Source organism: Ictalurus furcatus, chromosome 17 (assembly GCF_023375685.1).
Source record: "Ictalurus furcatus strain D&B chromosome 17, Billie_1.0, whole genome shotgun sequence".
Lineage (NCBI taxonomy): Eukaryota > Metazoa > Chordata > Actinopteri > Siluriformes > Ictaluridae > Ictalurus > Ictalurus furcatus.
In genome coordinates, this window is record NC_071271.1 from 23,716,313 (window position 1) to 23,740,322 (window position 24,010).

At 38.4% G+C, this 24,010-nt stretch overlaps 1 protein-coding gene across 13 annotated transcripts in view; it reads right to left on the reverse strand.

The window, feature by feature from the left end:
* The window catches only part of rap1gap2a (RAP1 GTPase activating protein 2a), a 107,183-nt gene that overhangs the window by 31,742 nt on the left and 51,431 nt on the right, over positions 1–24,010 (reverse strand). For 9 of the 13 annotated variants that reach the window (XM_053647795.1, XM_053647792.1, XM_053647796.1 and 6 more), the window contains one exon: positions 11,216–11,300. In XM_053647795.1, the coding sequence (XP_053503770.1) occupies positions 11,216–11,300 (85 nt within the window). The other 4 variants (XM_053647800.1, XM_053647798.1, XM_053647797.1 and 1 more) reach the window with 3 other exon arrangements.

Sequence of the window (24,010 nt, forward strand, 5' to 3'; positions counted from 1 at the left end):
TTAAGAACTGATTCTAGAGTCCTACCACCCCAAAGGTTCACCCCTATTATAAAGTGTTTCTGGACCCCATAGATCTCACATTAAGAACTGATTCTAGACTCCTACCACCCCAAAGGTTCACCCCTATTATAAAGTGTTTCTGTGCTCCATAGATCTCACATTAAGAACTGATTCTAGACTCCTACCACCCCAAAGGTTCACCCCTATTATAAAGTGTTTCTGGGCCTCTACCATGGCATAGAACTCGATGCTATAAAATGATCCCATACCAGTAAATAGATCCCAACCCATTTATACACTGATTCTAGACTCATACTACCCCATATATCCCCATTAACAATTGATTCTAGACTCCCACCACCCCAAAGGTTCACCCCTATTATGAAGTACTTCTGGACTCCTACTTGTGCAGAAAGCCGCCTCTATCAGGAAGCGCTTCTGGAACCTCTACCACTCCGTAGATCTGCCACATCCTACCACACCACTGATGTAACTCAATTATGAAGCGATTCTAGACTAATACTAGCACATACATAGTTCTAGCCATGTTACACACTGATTCGCGAACCCTAACAAAACCGTAACATAAGTTCCCCAGTTTGCAACTGATTCTGATTACGCTATTAGCTGTATATGATGGCATTCAACAGTACTGTATTACCTGAAGCGCTTGGAGCACTGTAGTGTCTATAGTCGGGCCTTTTCCCTCCCTGTCCACTGGCTGGATCACTTCTCCCTTGGTATTCTGATACCTCATGTTTTACAAATGAAACACTGTCTAGATCTCTTGCTATCACATACTGTATCCGCCTCTAAACTCCTACCATCCCTATGAAGTGATCCTAGACCCCCTACCACCCTGTAGAGCTGTCCGTTAATGAAGTGGTTCTAGATCCACTATTACTACATAGATCCGCCCCTATCATGTTAAACCAGGATGTTACATAAGCTTCAAAATCAGCATATATACAAGGCATGCAGTGGGAAATGTAGTATAGCTAACACAAGTGAGCAATTTGCAAAGAACTGATGTACTGTAAATGCAACACTCCCATTAGACCATTATAGCAGAAATGTTCTTGCGTTCTTAAAAAATCCAACTGGTGTCAGGGGCTGAGAGGAAAATGTGACCTGGTTAATAATTCATTCCCTCCAGCATACTAACTCAGCAAATCAAGACCTGCGAGACACCACAGCTGCCTGAATAACCTTGGAGATCTTATCCAACTACCGTAATCCGGATCAAAAAAAGAGGCAGATATTAAACTTCAACCCTCGTCACGTCAGACAGAAGGGTGAAGCTCTCAGAAAGTCTGAGAAACAATAGCATTAACATTACATAGGGATCTATGTGCCGAGTCTCCTTATCTCTACATGCACCCTGTGGACTCGGTGGCTGCTCCACAGCTGATTAGCGACACTTACACTGAGGGACTTACTGCAGGGATGCCTAAAAACACACAACAAACTTTTGTTGCTATGCAAACTGCATACAAATATGTATATGATTATATAATTGGATATAATGCAATAGCTTTACGCAATTACGGAGTAATCAAGGTTCGCATGATGTAGTAATATGATAATAAGAATAATAATAAGAAGAGGAAGAAATAGAATAACAAGACACAGCTTACAAAAGAATGATGATTACTGTACTGTCCGTGTGTGTGCTAAGTTGCTCCAATAGACAACTTATGTGTCTACTAACAACAGAACATCTACTGCCATAGGTTTCAATTCAAATGTCCTGAGTAAACTTATCGAAGCCTATAGCAATACACTGATTCCACACTGATTCCTCCATTATTTTGCGATCACGGAAATGGACACCAAAATCAAAGAAACACCGCAATATTCGCAGGAGCTTATCAAAATTCCTGCAGATGTTCTGCAGATTTGGGTCGTGTGACATCATCACAACGTACGTCCACGTGCGGCGAACATGAGTGCAGCTAAAAGATCTCATTTACCAACAAGCATCACCGTGAAAGACCACGCAAAACAACGTCGTGCAATTGCTATTTCGCCAATTCGAGTAGTTTTCACATTTTTGACAAAAGCCGCGGCGAAATCGAGCGTTTTTTTTTTTTCTTTCTTTTCAAATGGCCGCCGCAACAATCACACACAAAAAAAAAACTCTGCAAAATCCTGTACGGCGTGATTAGTGATGCACTAAAATTCACAGCACGTAAAATGGATCAAGCGCTAATTTACGATCGCTCATCCGCAAATAAATATTAGCAAATAAATAAAGAAAATATGAAACAAATCTCTCAATCAGATTATATCAGAACTCTAAAAGGGCTCTTTATTAAATGCGAATACACTTTTGCTGAACTGTACGACTGCAACTTACTGTTCTGAATTGTCTTACAGTTGATGTTACACAGTGTTATCATCAACATATGAAACATAAACATACGTTGTGTGCTTCATTTGCCTAATTAATGTGATCCGAATCAGCTTTTTCCAATTATATCTAAAGGTTGTTGACGGTTGTTTTTTTTTTCAATAAAATAAACAATTCTCAGGTTACTTGTATCTATTTCTTACTTAGACTTTCTAACTCTAGAGTATAGAATCATGACGTTTTTATTTATTTTCATTTTTTGCCATACTCTATAACTCTACGCTCCATATTAAATGGAGTACAAACAAGTATGTACATTAAAATAAATAATCCTTAACAAGTATGATAAAGCACAACCAATAAAACAGTCCGCTTCGGTAAAGTGGCATATAAATGACTGGTATAAAATACCACCAAATGAAGTAATTAAATATTTCCACCTCCAGGATTTAATATAAAGTTACCTGAGACATACTAAGAGCTTCTGTAGTTCATGTCAGGGCTTGAGACCTGGAGCATTCATTTACACTCCCTGTATTTACACCGTCTTCAAGCGTGGGCTGAGTTCAGTGGTAAATAGCCATGAGGAACAAACTCTCTCTCTCACACACACACACACACACACTGAACAGCCTCCCACATGAGGGAGTCTGAGAGTGGGTTAAGTTTTTCTATTGCCCTGTGGAGTATTGCATAACGCAGCCAGTCGTGAAGGTAGCGTTTCTGCACCATGACAACGCCGTTATTAGTAAATGCTTACGATGCTGCTGATGCAGTGGAACGGTTTCAGTTTTGCCGAAATAACCTCACGTACAGGAGCGTTCTTTCCTCTAAAGCATCATTAAAGCCAATTCATTAAAGACGTTCCTGTGTGATTCAACTTCCAACTAACGTCCCTGCCGCTGATATACTGTACACGGACAGATTCTCTAACCACTAAACCACATCACATGAAGTTCACCTTTCGGATCAACACACACACACACACACACACACATACACGCACACATATACAAATACATACAAATACAAATAAACATCCTCTTTGTCTGGCATGTTGAAGATTACAGATTGTGTCGTACCTCTCTGTCAGAGCCGGCCATGTCCTATTCTTTAGCAGACACACACACACACACATACAAAGCAGAACTACTGGGTGTGCCTGGCAAGCCTCTTAACATGCCATGCCACAAACTAGTCCTACCAGTCTGGAGATATTTGCTCTCACTTCCTTTCTTGTCGTTCTTCTCTTTTTTATTTCTCTCTCATGCAACACAAACATTGTTTCTCAGCTTTCAGTGTTAATGTTGGCAGGCTGGAGACCTTATCAACCGCACACACACCATCCTTATTCTCTTTCCAACTACTGAGTGTGTGTGGATCATCAACAATAAGACTGCTATGTGTGTGTGTGTGTGCAATCCTTGCTAAATTTCCTAACAATGTGTGCTGTTCCAACATTCACCTAGCAGTATATTATATTCTATATTAAAGTATATTAGTATATTATACGTGTGTGTGTGTGTGTGTGTGTGTGTGTGTTGGTCAGGGGGGAAATGGTCCCTATATATATATATATATATATATATATATATATATATATATATATATATATACAGAACATAGCTGAACATATTATTCAATATAATATACAGTCCACTCCGAAACTATTGGAACGGCAAGGCCAATGAAATTGTTTTTTCTGTAGACTGAAGACATCTGGGTTTGAGATCCAAAGATGAATATGAGAAGAGAGTTTAGGATCGCGGATTTTACATCCTGGTATTTATTTGCCGATGTGTTAAACGATATGGAACGTAGCACATTTTGCATCAGACCACCCAAATTTGTAGACAAGCAAAAAAAATATTGAAACACGTGACTGACGGGTGTTTCTTGTTACCCAGGTGTGTCTTGTTAGAGTGACTGCTTAAACAATAAATAGCTCTGAACATCTACTCTAGGTTTTAGCCTTCAGTTTTACCTGTAAAGACTGCGTTTATTGTTAAAAAGGATAAACCAACATGAGGATCAGAGAGCTGACTATGGGAGAAGATCACTTGGTCCAAATACTCAGGTCTGCACTCAAGACCAAATCTGGGCTCGTTTGGGGGGCGGGGCTTATAATCGTAGGTTTGCGTTACATTGAAGAATTTCTTCTTAACTGTACGCCGATTTCGCAATTCCGTATTTTATGTAAAAATAGTAGCCACTTGTTTGATCTCTTTGCAGATGTTGATTATTTTCTTGTGATACCAACACTCTTTTTGGATGTCATCGTGTACTAATACCTGCAAACGTATTAGTGGAGCTGCTTTCATAAAAATAATTTTAAAAAAACGTTGTTTATCCATGTAGGCGAGAACAAGACGTGCGTTATTTGCAAAGCTCTCAGTTCAAGCACCACAAAACTGAATTAATTACAGCCGTCCAGTGTTATGAAAGTCTGATCTTATATATGAATATCTATAACAACTCTTTCTCCGGTATCACATGGTTCGGTCGAAGCAAACCCCAGACCACTGTTTTCAAGAGGACCAGGGATTAGTACTCACGACCACGCCAGATATCTGGCCCCGAGTCTAATGAAAATGACTTTAGATTAGACTTTAGGTTTGTCCTTTTGGATTTCCTGCTTTGTTTCGAACACTGTGTGTCACCTGATTAATATGTGTGAGGAAAAAAAAACCCTACAGGTCACACTGTGTTATAGATTCAGCTGGTAAAGAATTTGGCTTTCAATAATATATTCCCCAAAATATTCACTTATATTCATGTGCAGAAAATGAAAAAAAAAAGATAGAAAAAAAAAAAAAGAGACAGAAAACCCATTATAAGTCGACACGTACTTTTAGAGAGTGTATGCTATCTAGGTCTCGAACACTGTATATAAAAATATGATAATATACTAATGTCACAAAACATGTTAATACTCTGCTTATTTTTTAATAACCTGAGAAGTCTGAGTAGAGTTGAGCATTTATATTGCAATCATGCCAGTAAACATTAGATGACTTCTCAGAAATGTTTCTTCTCAGAAAGGAGCTGTTACTAAGGAAACACAAATTACACCTCAAAATATTCCACTGCTTATAGATGGAAAGATAATCTACTCTTAATATTTCATACTTGATGTCAAGTGGTTGCATGAGTATAATTTGTCTGCATGCGCGTGTATATTTTTAGTAACATTTACTAATTGTTTTTCCCCCCACCTTATTATATTAGCTTCATTAATATCAGGTAGAGTTTACTTCAAGCGAGTCATTCCAACTGCATCTAATGTCTCGTCTTCTCGGATCATTTATGTACAACCCCAATTCCGACAAAAAAGTTGGGACACCGTGTAAATTGTCAAATAAATGCAAATAAAAACAGAATGCAATGATTTGCGAATCTCACGGACGCATATGTTATTCACAATAGAACGTTGAGAACATATCAAACGAGACGTCTCGGAAAAGTTGGGACGGGGGCAAGGAAAGGCCGGAAAAGTACGTGTTAATAAAAAGAAACAGCCGGAGGAACATTTTTGAGACGTGTTGCGGCCGTCAGATTCAAAATGACCTCTTTTTTTTTTCTTAAGATAGTACATTTCGTCAGTTTAAACATTTGATATGTTTTCTATGTTCTATTGTGATTAACATGTGGGTTTTATTTACATTTTACCCACCGTCCCAACTGTTTTGGAATTGGAGTTGTAGATGAAGTTACAAAAAAAAAAAAAAAAACTGTCATGAATAACTGTAACGTAATCCTTTTGCATTAGAGGCCATTTGCCGAGATGGAGGAAATGGATGCTTGATTATTTAGACTTTAATTTGTGCAATAAATAAATATCTCAATTGAATAGACAAGTTACATTTTATAATGTGCAATTAAATCAAGGTCAATATAATATAATATAATATATATATATATATATATATATATATATATATATTCGGTTTACACTCCTAAGTGCTGTAACTGTGCACACCACTAATACTGTATCAGTCCAGTCTGTTTATAACATGATGATTTGCATAATTCAAACCTCACACGTTGCACTTCACTCACAGGAAGTTCTGAAATCCTTCTGACTAAAGCCTCAGGAAGTGGCGGTGGCTTTTTCATCACATGATTTCATCATCATGTCGAGTGATTCTAATGGTGTTATTTATAACCAGGCTGTGAAATAGTCCAATTTAACATGAGGTAAAAGGATCAGGACTTCAGGGGTCAACTTCATTTACTTTCACTGTTATTCTGTGATGAATTAGAGCTCTCTCGCTCGCTCGCTCGCTCTCTCTCTCTCTCTCTCTCTCTCTCTCTCTCTGTGGAGCGAGTGGAGGGTGATTCAGAGCGTGGCTGAAGTTTTTTTCTCAACTTTTCCGGTCTGTTACGTTTTATCTTGATGAATTGGGATTGTGGATGTTTGTAGGAGGAAGAGTGGGATTAGGGAGGGATAGACAGTTTTAGACTGGCGGTCATGGATAGTTCGGGAGGAGCGGGGTTTGGCCAGATCACCCGGCGGCATGGAATTAAAGTGCCATTTGGTATTGAAACCTGAGTAGAGGGGTGGAGGGTATGGAGATTGGAAAAGCTATTGAATATAATAGTCCAATATAATATAATCTCTCTCTCTCTGTCTCTCTGTCTCATTGCTCTGCCTCTTTTTGTCTGTCTCTCTCTTTCTCATTGTTCTGCCTCTTTTTGTCTGTCTCTCTCTTTCTCATTGCTCTGCCTCTTTTTGTCTGTCTCTCTCTTTCTCATTGTTCTGCCTCTTTTTGTCTGTCTCTCTCTTTCTCATTGCTCTGCCTCTTTTTGTCTGTCTCTCTCTTTCTCATTGCTCTGCCTCTTTTTGTCTGTTTCTCTTTCTTTTTCTCATTGTTCTGCCTCTTTTTGTCGGTCTCTCTCTCTCTCTCTCTCTCTCTGTCTCTCTTTCTCTTTGTTCTGCCTCTTTTTGTCTGTCTCTCTCTGTCTCTCTTTCACATTCTGTCTCTCTCTGTCTGACTTTCTTTCTATCTCATTGTTCTGCCTCTTTTTGTCTGTCTCTCTCTCTCTGTCTGTCTATCTCTGTCATTTTTATTATTTTGAATCATATCTCTCTCTCTCTCTCTCTCTCTCTCTTTCTGTGTATTTGTTTGTCTCTCTATTACTCATTATTCTGCCTCCATCCATTTGTCTCTCTCTCTCTCTCTCTGTCTCTCTTTCTCTTTCGCATTCTGAATCTCCATCTCTCTGTCCGTCCGTCTACCTGTCTCTCTCTCTCTCTCTCTCTCTCTCTCTCTCTCTGGTAAAAAAAAAAAAAAACTACAAAAAACTAAACTCTAAATGTTTGCTAACATTCTTACGTTTTTAATGGCGTAATGTTTTAAATCATAAAACCCTTAAACCAACAGCTTATCGCTGAGTAACTACTGAATCTAACTACTGAATGCTGCTAAATCATATCATTCACTTACGTCATTACTCTACATTACTGTCTTGTTTAGACCTTAAACCCTGCAATAAAATAGCGTGTATACTTGTGTTTCATGTATAATTGTTCGTGACATAGATGACAACAAGTGGCACCAAAGGTAGTGACGTAACATTCCAGAAGTAAACACCAAAGTGAGTCGTCTCGCTTAATCTCACAAATATCAAAGTTATCAAGTTTAATTCATTCATTAATCAAGTTAGATTTCTAACGAAGAATCTTGGGTATAACAAAGATCTTGGTGTCCCTTGGCATTTTCCTGCAACAGCGTCTAATTTCGGCTTCGTGGCGAAACATTAAGAGCCGTATTCAGAGGTGAGTAAAGCGTGCACGACGAGGAGTTTATACAGAAACTCGACACACTGATATTGCACGAGGGTTAAGCATGCGGGGAGCAGAGTGTTCAGAAAGAAAAAAAATGACATGATATTTTAACCTTGAACTTAACCTTGAACAGGTTCATGGTTAATTAATTGATAAAGCCAGAAGTTGTCATGAATAAATGATGATGAATTGTGCAGAACCATCCCTTTGTACTATAAACACCCTGTGTGCTGGGAAATGTGAAGAAGACAGACTGTACAACTCCGAAGCCACCAAACTTCAAAGGTTGCGGCACAAAAAGGTCAAGAAATGCAGCTTTATAAAAAAATAATTAAAAAAAAAAAACAACAACAAGCAAAGGATTTCTGTCAATTCGAGGTTCTGAACACAAAGGAAATGGAGATGCGTTGCGAATTAAATTGAGGCAAAAAGCCAGAAGGAAATGAAACCCAAAGCCTGGCTCGGCTGACGCGAACGACAGGAGTAACCTTCAGTGAACGAACAAATGACTTCAATTTAATACATAGAAAATATTCCTTTACTGTATATATTCTAAGGTCAGTAACACTGTCAGTGGAAGTGAAATGTCTAGTATGCATTATGAATTATTCATGGAATACATTATAGTGTAGTATACATACATGTCTACTAATGCTAATGTCAAATTCTGTATTATGTTTAAATATAGCCACGCTGAGACCTGTCTTTTTTATGCATTTTATAATGAATGTATTGTATCAAATATGTGTGTGTATTCTAGCATGTATTTCCAGAAACCCTAAGAGGCCATGGTCATGCCCAATACTAATAAATGGCAGTGGACAGAATTGTGTATCACATTTAATAAACACGGGCGCACGGTGGCTTAGTGTTAGCACGTTCGCCTCACGCCTCCAGGGTCGGGGGTTCGATTCCCACCGTGGTCCTGTGTGTGCGGAGTTTGCATGTTCTCCCCGTGCTGCGGGGGTTTCCTCCGGGTACTCCGGTTTCCTCCCCCAGTCCAAACACATGCATGGTAGGCTGATTGGCGTGTCCAAAGTGTCCGTAGTGTACGAATGTGTATGTGAGTGTACCCTGCGATGGATTGGCACCCTGTCCAGGGTGTACCCCGCCTCGTGCCCCATGCTCCCTGGGATAGACTCCAGGTTTCCCCGTGACCCTGAAGGAAGGATAAGCGGTATAGAAGATGGATGGATGGATGGATGGATTTCTCGTGATCACGACGTCATGTTCTCAAGAACGCATGGCCTCTCAAGGCTTCCGTATGTATTTGCTATAATACATATATATTTTATTAGTACCATGAAGTGTAATATAATGATCATACGTGTATTAGAATGTATGTAATATTTATATAATATTATTATTCTAGACGCTATATCATTTATAATCATTTAGAAGTAGTATTTGTGAGATAGTGCTAATTTAAAAAAATAATAATAATTATATCATGCAACGTAAAGTTTTACAGGACTTTGCTCGTTCCATTTCCTTGTTAACAAGGAAAAACAAGCTGTTTTTTTTTATTTATTTTTAACTTTAAGAGAGGGAAAGACTGCTATAACCTGCTATAACATACGTGAGAACAGGAACTTGTCTCACAGACATTCCGCAACGTTAAAAGTAACTGTAAATGGAAAAAAAATTGAAAGTGTAAGCAATTGTAATCGTTGGTAAATAAGAGGAATTGAACACTTTGTTCGTACGTGTTCACAACACGTAATAAACGTAGCTTACAAAGTGTAATGCGTTGTCATAAACAGTTACAACAATGTATATAATGCCTTATGTATTCATTATAACATGTTACGGATGCGTTCGCAGTTCATTATACTGTAGAGGACTTCATAGAAAGCATTACCCTAATGTTAACTCTAGAGCGTATCTCGGTATCACTTACTGAGTTTTATAGTTTATAGCCACGGATCAGGATACATGGCACTCCTGCTGAACTTGTCATCACACTGCAGTGAGATGGCCGTCAGTGAAATACGATTATTACGGTGTTAATAGTGCAAAATAGGTGCAACATGTTGTGATGTGAGGAGTGTGTGTGGGTTGTTTTTTTTTTTTTTCCTTTATAGCAACGAAAACTGTTCAGAATAATGACTGTGTGAAATACATGTAGGCGATGAAAATGGTTCATTTTTCTACTGCTGTGTTTCTGTCGTGGCTTTACAGGAGATATATTGATTTGGACAGCGTGTGTGTGATGGATTGTTTATAGGATGTGTCAGGATATGTCTGTAAGAGGGTGTGTGCAGTTTGTGATAAGAAAATAATGGGAATAAATGCCAGTTTTGGTCTTGTGGAGACATTTGCTTGGTCCATATCAAGAACAGTAAAGACAATATCAACAGGCATTTGGGTAACGTTAGACGGAAACGTTACGAGAACGTTCTGGTAACTTTATGAACGTTACATGAACCTTCACAGTAAATTTCTAATGGTTTCCACTACAAATACCATTACAAAGCATCAGCTAACCGTTAAAACCATTATTGGTCCTTAATGGTATCCACTAGACATATCATGCCACCAATAGAAGGCAACAAATTACCACAAGAGACCCAGAGGGACCATTACAGTTTCCATCAATACTAATACAATTCCCATTATAACCATTAAAACCATTACAGATTCTATGAGGGTTTCTATTGTTTTGTTGTTGTTTTTTTTTTCAGCAGGGATATCAGTGTTTATTTTTAAGTAGAATAAAAGCCATTTTTATTATTGAGATCTTATAAGTCTCAAGTTTGACTGGCGATCTATCATGCTGAATGATTTTACCTCAAACCACAAGCCGGCCTCTAAATCTCGTTAATAAATGTCAATTCGGACCTAATATGATCAAGAACGAAAAGCTCTATGGCTCTATTAATTAGCCAAAATATCATTGTACACATTTAAATAATGTCCACAAAATAAATCTGTCCTGAAAAAGTGAATGATACAGGAGATTTACATTAGTAATAGCACATTTTATTATGGTACAATGAACAATTGTGTGTGTGTGTGTGTGTGTGTGTGTGTGTGTGTGTGTGTGTGTGTGTGGAGCTGACTACTGCACTCACCTTCATAGTGGGTGGTGCAGTGCGTGGCGGTGATGGTGGACATTCTCCCAGAGGAACGTTTGAGATGGTCAGCAGCTCTTGTTTCCTGCAACACACACACACACACACACACGTAGGCGCTTTTAGACGGCACTCAGACATTATTGAACAGTGAAATAGAAACACACACACCCAGAGGACGTGCAGAATCACCCTTCTCAGAATCTGATGACCAGGACATAAAGGTACTTCAGGAGACTGAGGTGATAATCTTTAAAAGAACTGTTTGTATTTTTCTTCCCTCAACAAGCCCACTGGCATCCCTCAATCCCTCAACCACTACGCACACCGCCACCACCCCATGAAGTTATTACTATGGTAACTACTTGTGAATTGTTTGTAGACGACAGAATTGAACAGCACTTGGCTGGGCCTGCTGGGGGGGCGGAGCTAATTTCTGGACCAGAATAATGTAATCAAAGAAACATGAGTTTCTTTATATACGGTAACATTGAGAAAAACGGTCCTTTGGGTTGTCCGTCTGTGGGAATGCTTTTAGGTTTTCCAACTAGAACCACGTTAGAAAGTAAAGTAAACTATACAAAGAACCCTGGAGGAACCCTTATTTCTGAGGGCATGGAGTAAAATGCAGAAGAAGAGGGCATCTTCAGCGTTATTCTGGCAAACCTCAAAAATCTAGCTATGGCAAAAAAGAAAAGAAAAGAAAAAAAAAACAGAACACTAACTTAATGCAATGTAAATATAAGAGATGGCACCGATCTGATAGCCAGGATAGGTATTGGACTGTTACCATCAAAAAAATGGTGGATTGGATATCAGAGAAAATTTAAAAGGATTTGATCAGATCCTGATACGAAACAAACATTATCATGTCATCTGTAGTAAAAGGAAGCCCACACAAATTAAAAAAGAGAAGAAAGGATTTTAAGGAGGGGTTAAAAGTAATTAACTGCACCCTCCACGTCTCCATGCGTCCAAAGGACTTAAGCTCGTCATTGTGTACACCTCTGTCTGGTTTGGTAACCAACTGATGTGTTCTTGTGTAGTGCCGTTCTTTCTCCTGCGACCTTGTGGAATCTCGTCACTCTGAGGCTTTCCCTTTGTTATATCCTGATTTATGAATAGATTTACTTCACCTGGCTATGACTCTACATAACCCTCGCCTGTGCTTTTGGTTGGTAAAATAAATACATACATCCCTCTTTCGAAATTTCTCTTTTCAAAAATGGAAAGAAAGAAAGAAATGATTTGTGTTTCCTTCTGATTTATTGATTTATTCGTAAGATTTTGTAGAATGTTGTAAAGTACTAAAGGTTCAGTGTATGTTTTAAAGTTTTGAAGTATTTTGTAAAGTAGTACGGTTTTGCAGTAGGTTTTAATGTTGTAAAGATTTGTAGTATTATTGTAAAGTAGTAAGATGTCGTATTATGTTATAAAGTTTTGTAGTAGGTTGTAAAATAGTACGATTTTTTAGTATGCTGTACAGTAGAAAACGGCTTGTAGCGTGCTCTAAAGTAGTAAGATTTTGTAGTTCGTAGTAATGTTGTGTAGTTGGTTTGCAGTATGTTGTACAGATTTGCAGTATGTTGTAAAGTACTAAAGTTTTAAAGTACGTTGTAATGTTTTAAAGTATTTTGTAAAGTAATGCAGTTTTGCAGTATGTTGTAAAGTTGTAAACTTTCGTATTGATTGTAGTATGTTGTAAAGTTGTAAACTTTCGTATTGATTGTAGTATGTTGTAAAGTTGTAAACTTTTGTAACTGATTGTAGTATGTTGTAAAGTTGTCAACTTTTGTACTGATCGTAGTATGTTGTAAAGTTGTCAACTTTTGTACTGATCGTAGTATGTTGTAAAGTTGTAAACTTTCGTATTGATTGTAGTATGTTGTAAAGTTGTCAACTTTTGTACTGATCGTAGTATGTTGTAAAGTTGTAAACTTTTGTACTGATTGTAGTATGCTGTAAAGTTGCAGTATGCTGTAAAGTGTTGTAGTATGTGACAAGTTTTGTAGTACTGTATGTTGTAGAGATTTATAGTACAGCATCTTGTAAAGTTGTGTTGTGTTGTAACGTTGTCAAGGCTTATTGTAAAATTGCTGCACTACACAGCAAAATCACGTGTTGATTTAACACGCACAGTGTTGAATTTACACCCTACAGTGTTTACACCCTACAGTCCATTGGACTCAAATGAACACTCTAGGTGTTAATTCAACACTAGGGATTTTACTGTGTATGCAAAGATATAGGCATGTCATGAACATTACTCATAATTCAACCAGCTAACAATCCATCATGCGTAATAGTGTAAGCTATGAAGTGCAATGCATTTCCTTTTTCATCTCTCTCTCTCTCTCTCTCAGGCGTGGCTTAAATAGTCCAGTGTAACTATAACTTCATATACTGCTAACAAAGTCCTTATTGTTATTGAGTTGGATGGCAGTTTAAAATAAATATATCAATTAATACATTTTAAAAAATACATACATACTGAATATCCTGCTGATCTCTCCAGAGAGAGAGAGAGAGAGAGAGGACGAGGTATCGGAACATGATCACGCATGAAAAGCTCTTCTCTTAGCCAAAGACGAGCATGAGATGGACTGGCCCAAAGTTTAAAATTAGACACACTCATGTTCCCATTAACAGGAGATGGGAGACCTCGTTCGGAGTCTGAGGCCTGAAGTTATACACCATTAAGCTCTCAAATCACACACTTGAGAGAGTCATAAAAACCTGACTGAAATGAAAACTGAAATCTCACACAAATGAGTCGAAATTCTTCGCGTATAACCGGCTATAATTACACGGTACGGCACAACTGCTAACAAAACATCACGGTTATACAAAAGCGTCTGCAGAGACTCAACCAACAGTAAACTAATAACAAAATGTTATGAGAGCGTTCCAGATATTATTACCATAAATCCCAGACATCGGCCTACAGAAACAATTGCACTTTATTGAATTAATGAACCACAGGCATGATCAAGCTTTCACTGCCAAAACGAATGCGGTGACACAGCAAAGTCGTCGTTTACGCCTCTGGAGGATTTGGCCGGTCATGTGCCGGTGACCTGGATATAATGAGACTCAATGGAGCCTAATTCTCATGTGGAGAGAAATAAATTGGCAGTGAGACTTCCCACTCTTCACAGTTTATTTCTCTCATACGTGGCCAGAATCCTGAAACACCTCACTCCGTCAAGGAAGAGTCTGAAGGACTCGGTCCAAAACGCAGCATCGGGAGCTGATGAGTGCCAAAGATTAACACTCAGCATCCGTAAACATGCGAGTTTAATCCCAACACAACACAACGGCCACAGAGCTGAACAACCTGAGCAACCTCATTCATCATTCATCATTTCTCCACTGAATTGGATTATTAGTGAGAATGAAAGTGGTGAAACCTCCAAGATTGAAGGGATGAGATTTAAATAAACAAACATTGACAATAGTATTCTGTTCTTATTTGCCACGGTGACCAATCAGAGATGACACGGCTAACATGAAACGTAGCTAAGCAGCTACTGCATTTAAAATACGGCTAGCAAATTCACATTTTCATCAAACTTAGACACGCAGTACGGTCATCGCTCAGGTGAACTTCTGAGAGTACTGCTAGGCAACTAGGAAATATAGGCCCAGTTTACACCTGGCATTAACATGCATCCTGGTTGATTGAAGCCAAGTGGACAGCGGAGACGCATAACCGTTCCCACCTGGTATTATGAATGCGTCTCCAGTGACCACTCGTGATCGGATTTCATACATCGTTTCCGCTGGAGGAAAACGGTTACTTTTATTAATTATGTCAGTCTTTTGCTACATTTATATTCGGGATCACGATGCACTTTTGAGATGCCTTTAACCCCATTCACTCCTGTACTTAGTCCTGCCCACTCGCGATCCGATCACGCAGGACGCATGTTGATGCCGAGCGTGAACGGGCACAGACGCAAGTGTACGTTAGCGAGGCTTACAATTTAGATAACCGTTCATCTTTTATAAGGGCAGTGTAAAACCAGGATCGTCAAATGATGGCCGATCGAGGGCCGTACCCGTGAGGTGACAATATTAGAGTGGGACCGCGATTAAAAAACTTAGAAACACCATAAACACTGGTGGTGTTAGCTGGTCGACTGATAAAAGAGCAACAAACTGGTACAATCACATGAAAACAACCTGTGCACGAATGCGAAAGCACGAACACGGACAAAAATGTGCGAATGCAAAGTTGGGGGAAATTACTTGGAAGCGTAAGCGGCTTTTTAAAGAGAATTCTCCGGGTTCTGAGAAGCATACTCACGATTAGCCTGTGATTTATTTATTTATTTATTTATTTATTTATTTATAAATAACTCAAAGATAAGTTTGCGTATAAGTAAATGTAACCTGATGGTGATGACAATTTCAATAGGATCTATAACAAAAAAAAAAAAAAAAATCTATAACAAAGTTTGTAGTAAAAAAAAAAATATATATATATTAATAGGGTGCATAGACTTTTGCACAGTACTGTATATCTATACTGATGGAGTCTGTGGGATATTTTTGGCAGTTTGAGAATCGATTCGATGATAGATAGCACGAAAATTGCCTCTCAAATGGCATATTATACACAATATACAGTATACTACATGCAGTATGTACTTGATTATATAGTACCCGAAGTACCTTTTTGTATTGATGTAAGAATTTCAAATTACCGACATCATGGCAGATCATCGCCATTGGAACAAAGGTCACTGAAGTTCGTATACACTGTTGTCTCAGCTTTGGATTGTCTTTGCTCTAATGCATTTAGAATATCAAGCAATATAAGGATTCGATGTTTTATCTCTCATTAAGGACCAAACAGTGACACATGGCACAGCATACTCTTTACACACTGGCGTATGAAAGTGCCAACTAAGACTACAAGCGTGTGTGTGTGTGTGTGTGTGTGTGTGTGTGTATGCTGCAGTGCGACTGTCCTTGTGTCGGCTTCTGTGGTAATTAGGCAGAGTCTGCGTCACGGTCTCACTTTGAGACGAGAGGGGACAAGCGGACGCAGGATGACAAAGAAAAACAGACAAGGAGAGGTAGAGAATAATGAGAGAGTGAGACAGGCACGGGAGTAACTGAGAAGAAGATAGAAGAAGGAGTGAGACAGAAGGTCTGCGAATCAAGCGGAAACTATTAAAACAAGACCAGACACACACACAGGGCTTATTGCCGGATACAATTGTATTACTGGCAACAGGACCAAATAATCCACTTCAGATTAATGTCATGATAAATTCTTTACGAGATCAGAGCTATTTTTAAATCCTATTTTCCTGACTACAGCTTAAGAAGGGATTATAATAAAACATCTGTATTTTACGGCGAAACAAATCTGATCGGTTATTGGATAGATTTCAAATTAGCCTAAGAAACTAATGAGCAATAAAACAGTCACATTATTAATGGTGGAATTATTTTTTACCACTGACTATAAAACATGTCCGGTCTTTCTGGAGGAAGGAATGCGTTGTGTTCTTTTTTTGGTTTGTTTGTTCGTTCGTTTTAATTCCACAGCTAAATTCTCAATTCTGATTAGTCAGACGGTGTTAATGAACTGTCTATAACAACATGGTTTATAATCATTCCTCTTTTCTAATACAATATCGTTTCATACAGGGATCTGTATGGCAGACACACCGGTCAAATCTATTTAAAAAAGTGTTTCATTGTGACGTTTTCCATCAGGAGAGGTTCATTTAGTATTTATGGAAGGAGTCTCCAGTTCCAGCAAGCTGTAAAATTTCCAACAAGCCTACAGGACAGAGGAGTGCGCGTCATTTGGCGTACTAACTAAAAAGAGAAAGAATGGCTGGTGAAAGAATGACTGTTTATAGCTGCTATAATGTAAGTAATAACATTCATGGGTGTTCCACAAGAGTAAATGTAACTATAAATGGATAAAAAAAAAGTATGTCTGGTTCTTTAATAAATAATACATTGTTAGCATTGGAAAATTGCTGTGTTATAAGAGGACGATGTATATCGGGACGTGGTATAGGGAAAGAATTCACTTCGGAGCGGTAGAAGTACGTCCGCTTCACATCGTTACTGTCAGCTCCAGAATTATTGGCACCCTTGATAAAAAAAATTTTTAAAAAATGAGTAAAAAAGAAGCTGATGAAAATTGTCTTTGAATGATAATATGAAAAAACAAATCGAATCTTTAATTGAACCTTTAATTAAAGTAAATTGAGGCTACATTCTGCCCAAGCAGTGAAGCCTGGAGATTGCTGAGACCGCTTGAAGTAGCATGGAAATGGTTTTAGACTTCAATATCACATGAACAGTTGCGCTATGGTGCTGGGACTACGGTTGCAGCGATGGCCTTGGGACTGCAATTTCCACGTGCAGTTTTACACTCAGGTCTCCTTTAGTGAACAGTGGACTAGTTCAACAAACAGACTTCATATAAACACCATAATGCACTTTCTTTTACTTTCACACTATCCGTCGTTACCCAGATGAGGACGGGTTTCCTTCTGAGTCGGGTTCCTCTCAAGGTTTCTTCCTCGTATCATCTCAGGGAGTTTTTCCCTCACCACCGTCTCCACCGGCTCGCCCAATAGGGATAAATTCACACGCTTAAAATCTCTATCCTGTGTTTATATGTTTCTGTAAAGCCGCTTTGAGACAATGTCCGTTGTTAAAAGCGCTAAACAAATAAAAATTGAATTGAATTCTAAGAAAACAAATGTACTGAGTCATTTCCTATAAGGTTTGATGAGAATACAGAGCGAGGAATCTGAGACGCTCCTCAATGCAAAACATCTCCAGGGTCTGAGGTCCTCTCCTGAGGACGCTTCTCGGCAGCTGCTTATCGTACGGTTTTTTTAATCATCGTAAAAGCGTTCGTTCGCATCGCCGCACGTAATCAGGTGAGAAATAAAAAGGGCTGGACGGTGCTGTGTCAGGTTGAGCTTTTTATAACGTGTCGATAATGTGGAAGAAATCACGATCGCACGACGATGATGCGACGTCTCACGTCTGAACTCGCCGCGCTCCCTGTTTCGTCTCAGACTCAACATGCTGTTGTGTATCTGATTCTTTAATTAGACATGATTCAATATCATCCCCATTTGTGCAGCAATTATGATTGCCTAATGCTCCGGCTCAGTGTCTCTCTCTGTGTCTACTGTAGTGATTACCCTTTGGAGAGACTGAGGCATTGAGAGACACTGGGTAGCAAAGACATCTGATGATGTAAGATGTAAGAACATCAAAGGGGTAAAAACAGGAAAACGATGAAAGTTATCAAGGAGGTAAAAGCAGTGATTTACTAATTAAACTTTAATTATGGTGTTATTTCAGATGTGATAAGTGGCTGTTCTGAAAGTCGATAATGAACTCCAACATCTCCAGCCGCAGCAATTAAAGCTCTCAACTAATGGACTAACATCTTAATGGACTTAATTCCTTCACTAATGGACGTAACAGTGCACCGGCAAGAGACGAAGAGGCAAACACGTCTGCCCTCTTCTATGTCCGGGGGCTCGGTGGTTCATACGCTCTTTCCTCAAAGTTTTTGTGCTGTCATTCTGCTGTGACTCCAATATGAATCCCAGAATCTGTGGTACATCCATCATCCATACTTCATAAGCTTTCTGTTACTGGATTACTGTCACTGTCAACACGCCACATACCACAATAAACTGATAATCCACACGCCGAGACAGTTCCTTATCGTTATTGCTGCAGCCAGGCATTATGGGATGTATTAATGCCATTTTTTTCCCCGGTGTGACAAAACGACAAGAAACTGATGACGCAGCACAGAATGGTAAACTGAAAACAAACAGCTAGTGTCTTTGTAATGAGTGTCTGGTTCTTTGGTTCTTGTTAGTCGGGGGGTTACGGAGGGCATTGCACAGGGCTTCCATGCTAACATCCAGCTATTTATAGACAGAAATTTGGTGCCCAGCCAGTCTCCACTGCAAACAGCCATAATGGGTCATTAGAATGTGGTGCCTTTAATGTCTCTGAAGAAAACCAGCCCATGGTTGGTTGTAAAGGACAACTTTACATACACAGCTTTTTATTTTGTAACATGCGGTTAGAGGCAGGACTCCAATGCGTAAACATAGCATGGTATTCATTTCGGGAAATCCACAAATCATTGTAAAAGTTCCAAGCAAGAGACAACATTAAACAAGGGCAATCCGTAAACAAAACAAAAAAATCAGATGAGAGGCATAACCAGGAAGTGTAACACTACACACACCTCTGAATGCGAGGCTTAACAACACAGGTGCACAGTACGACTTCACAACAGCTTAGTTTACACGCAACCAAATAATCCGATAGCTGAAAAGCCTTCATGTAAACACCTTCATCGATCCGATTGAGCTCGATCCGAATGAAATTTCCATCAGATTGGAAGGTTTGGTTCATTCCTTTTCTAATCTGATCGAGAGGGAAAGAATGACCATGTAAACGCTTGAATCCTATTATTTTCTCAATCCGATTCAAAAATACCTTGTGCACATGCGCAGTGCACTGGTGCCAACACTCGATACTCATGCAAGAACCTAATTTATATTAAGCAATGGCAACACGCGTTATTAAGGGAATGGGGGCACGCTGTGTACATGCTGCAGGGCTCATGTGCTCTTTCATAACACTACATAAAGCAACAAAAGAACGTCGCGTCATTCGAAGATTCCGTTTCCATTTCACGTCTATAAACTCCTTAAGAACTCTCTCCCACCAGTCTTGACTTCGTACCTGCACCAAGATTTGGTGGGTTATTGGAGGTGGAATAGGCATAAGTGTAATGTGGTGAAATCTGCTTGTAGTTTTCTTCGTTGGACGAGTAGATTTGGGGGAAAAAAACATTGCTGACATATGTTTATACATACATATATATATATATATATATATATCAACAAAGCAAAAAAAAATCCTATTAGGTCATTTGGTGTCACGTCCATGGCTTTCTTTCTCCGCTACTGTATGGTTGGCATGACGACAGATGCTGTATGCTATATGTTTGCACAGAAGCTTTGTTCGGAATACATATAATGCACATATAAACGAATATTTGAATCGGATTGCAATGTTTAGGGTCTGCAATCAGATTGAATTCGTTCAGATTGATGAAAATGGGTGCATGAAAACATAGCCAATAAGAAGACAGCCAAGCTATATATTATCAAACTATTTAAAGTCTTAACAAAAAAACAGATGGACATGGTCAGGTAACACACATACAAACGAAACCACGTGGTAACGGACACAAAAACATATGATGTGAATTTGGCAAAAACGCATAATTCCATGTTTAATTTCTTGCTCATGCATAAAAAAAACAAAACAAATATATCCATATAAAAATTTAATTTACGCATATATCTGTATATTTGTCAGTATATATGCGAATTACCGACGTCCCCAAGTGATACTTTCCACTTCTAAAACTGAAAATCTATCACAACGATATATAAGCTACAAGCTAAAGTTCATATACTGTTTATAAAGTATGCAAGAATTCGGACTACATGGTGACAGGCTACCAATGATCGGAAAGAGAAAAAAAGTGAATTAACAAACAAACAAACAAGGAGTCTGTGAGTCAAAGAGTCAATATTCAGGAACCCCGCCCCCCTTCTGAACAGGTAAAGTATTTATTTAATTGGGGAGCTTGTCATCTGATTTATCCTCATTGTGGAATTTGTATCTTTACCCAGTTACAAAGTTATATGCTAAATATACAGCAATATTGTGATACAAGCGTACTGGTGTGTGTCTGTCTATCGATTGTATTTCAAAGATCCATCAATCTGTGTCTTTTAGCAAGCAGATGTTTTTTTTTGTTGTTGTTTTTTTGTTTGTTTTTTAAATTTCCTCACTATAGCAAGCCAGCAAGAGTTAGCATGCTAGCTTAATACTTTTGGAGATGTATAAAGCTTCTTAGAAAGTGTACCCCAATGGTACCCCAGTGCACTGTTTGCTTACCACAGCGCAGCCCATTTCTCTTCACCCGGCTAGCTAGCTAGCTAATCTTAGTTGACTAGCTAATTCTGTAGAATATGTGGTGTTTATGCTAGCACAGGATGAGAACAGTAAACTTAACAAATGTGACAGTCACATTGAGATGTACAATAAAGATATTTTAATATCATTACACATCTGTAATTACAGCAGTAGCAGATTATTTATATTCTGAAGGTCACTAATATATGCATCTCAAATTACCATATTAACTAGTGTCTTAGTACAGCTTTGGTGCTCTAACTATTTAGGTATACTACTTCTGCGGGTATGTTAATGCTCACTGAACGTGTAGTACAGTTTGAGTTTAATTCACGTGCTGCAACACAACCCATGTTATAAAATATTCTTCCACGCCTTTCTTGCAATGACGTTTTTCTACCAGAGAGGGCGACATTTCACATCTTATATCCAAGAGCTTTTAAAACAAATACAACTGCACAAAGTAGTCCAGTCTCCTACTTAATACCTCTTCAATAATCTTTTTTTCATGAATGTTCATGAATACTCAAGTATATTAAGTTTTATTTCATGCTTCTGTCTCATATATTATTTTCTGCCCTTTACATATGTAGTACTACTCACTCTTTAAAAATACTACTACTGTAAATGGTTAAATTCTAACACTCCTCCTCTCTTACATATATATATATATATATATATATATATATATATATATATATATATATATACATACACACACACACACATGTGGGCAAATAAGTATTGGACACGTCAACATTGTTTTCAGTAAATATATTTCCAATGAGGTTGTTCACATGAAATTTTCACCAGACTTTGGTATTAACTCAATAAATCTGGAAATATAAAGAATTCACAACATTAAATTCCATAAATAAAGTTATGTGTAATAAAGAGGAATGACACGGGGAAAAACGTACTGAACACGCTAAGTGAAATTTATTTAATACTTAGTGAAGAAGTCTTTGTTTGTAATGACAGCTTCAAGACACTTCCTGTATGAAGAAATTAATGTCCCGCAGTATTCAGGTGTGTTTTTGAAAAAAATGTTGCACGGCCAGTACTTATTTCGCCCACTGTATATAGATAGATAGATAGATAGATAGATAGATAGATAGATAGATATAATATGTGAGATTTGAACGTACTGTATGTATTTTAACACTATTCTTCGAATAATTTTGCTGCCACTAGAGCATATTTTCCTCCACATTTTCAGATGACGTGTAAATGTTCTTCTCACATCAGTCTTCGGCCTTATCGCTTGCACCAAATAGGTACTAACAAATCGTTTTCAATTCCTCGAGGTCCAAAAGGCACCACAAACAAAGAGCAAACCCAATAACAATTTCAAAAACACATTTTATCCGCACTAATTATATTTGCTTTACACAGGAATTAAAAGATTTGTTTGGCTTTTTTTTTTTTTTTAATATAACTAAACACCTAAAAGGAAGAGATCAATAGAGAGTGCTGTTAAAACATTTTCCACACTGGTTCCCTGCTGAGTAAAGAGAACAATCACCACTGGCAGAAGCCATTCGATAAGGGTGAGCAAGGTCACGCATCTAAAGAGTTCAAAACAGTTGTGTAAGTAGTCGTTTTTTTTGTTGTTTTTTTTTTTCGTTTTTGCTTTATTTGACCAATGTTAGAAGCATGGAGAGCATGAAAGCATGGACACAGGGACAACACATGCTGCTTACTGCTTACACACGAGCTTACTGCATGCACTCTTTCGCAAGACCAACTGCACTTTGAGGAGGTTTTATGGTGCACATTGCAGTGAACGATAAGGACCAATATGTCAGCCATTAGATTGTGGTAATGCAAAAGAGATACACGTGTGACGTCAAACCCACCAACAGGCACAAGGGAAATAAACATGAAATGTAACAAAATAGCTTACTTTTATACTGTATACTGTACCGCCCTGTATATAGCGTATACTACATACTATTCGTCATTGTAGTAAGCGTTAAAGTATGTAGGATGCAAGAAAGATCCACTAATCGCAGTGTTGGCGGTTTTATCCCCTGCCCCTCCACATGCCGAAGTGTCCTTGGGAACCCTAAGTTACTCCCGATGGCAGGCTTGCATGTGTGTGTGTGTGTGTGTGTGTGTGTGTGAATGGGTGAATGAGAAACAGCGTAAAGAGCTTTGTAAAACCGCTAATGTCAAAAGGCGCTATATAAGTACAGAGCGTTTACGTGTCTCCGACGAATAATGAAATAGTGACAACTTTATTTAAATGTATTCAATTGTTCGTAACTGATATAATAAACCAATCTGAGTAGAAAAAGAAAAACAGAAACAGGCATGTAATATAAATACTGGCAGAACTAGCCAAACTAGCATAAACATTTCTCAGTATCCAATACGCTATTAGAAACAGTTCTGAGGAGGTATTAAGGGTTCTGAGAAGGAAACCAAAGAAGGAAAATGATATTTAACTTTTTTATACCTGGCATAGACTCAAAAAGGATAGAAAAAAAAAGGAGGCTGAGAATCTGTTTAGCTTTGCTAAGTGTTGTTCTTTAGCTTGCTTACATACAGTATGGGCAAGGAATTAGCTTAGGAGGATTAGCTACCACAGTGTAGCCATAGTCTTTAAATGTCTCCTCGCCACAGTTTTCTGGCTTGTATTAGTTTTTTTTTAATGAAATTAATGTTGCAGTGTGGGATGCGGTACACTACGAAGGTAATATATTCTTTAATCCGACCTGGGTCGTGGGTCATCTGGGATTCTTGGGTATTCTGGATATATTTACGTTGTTCACG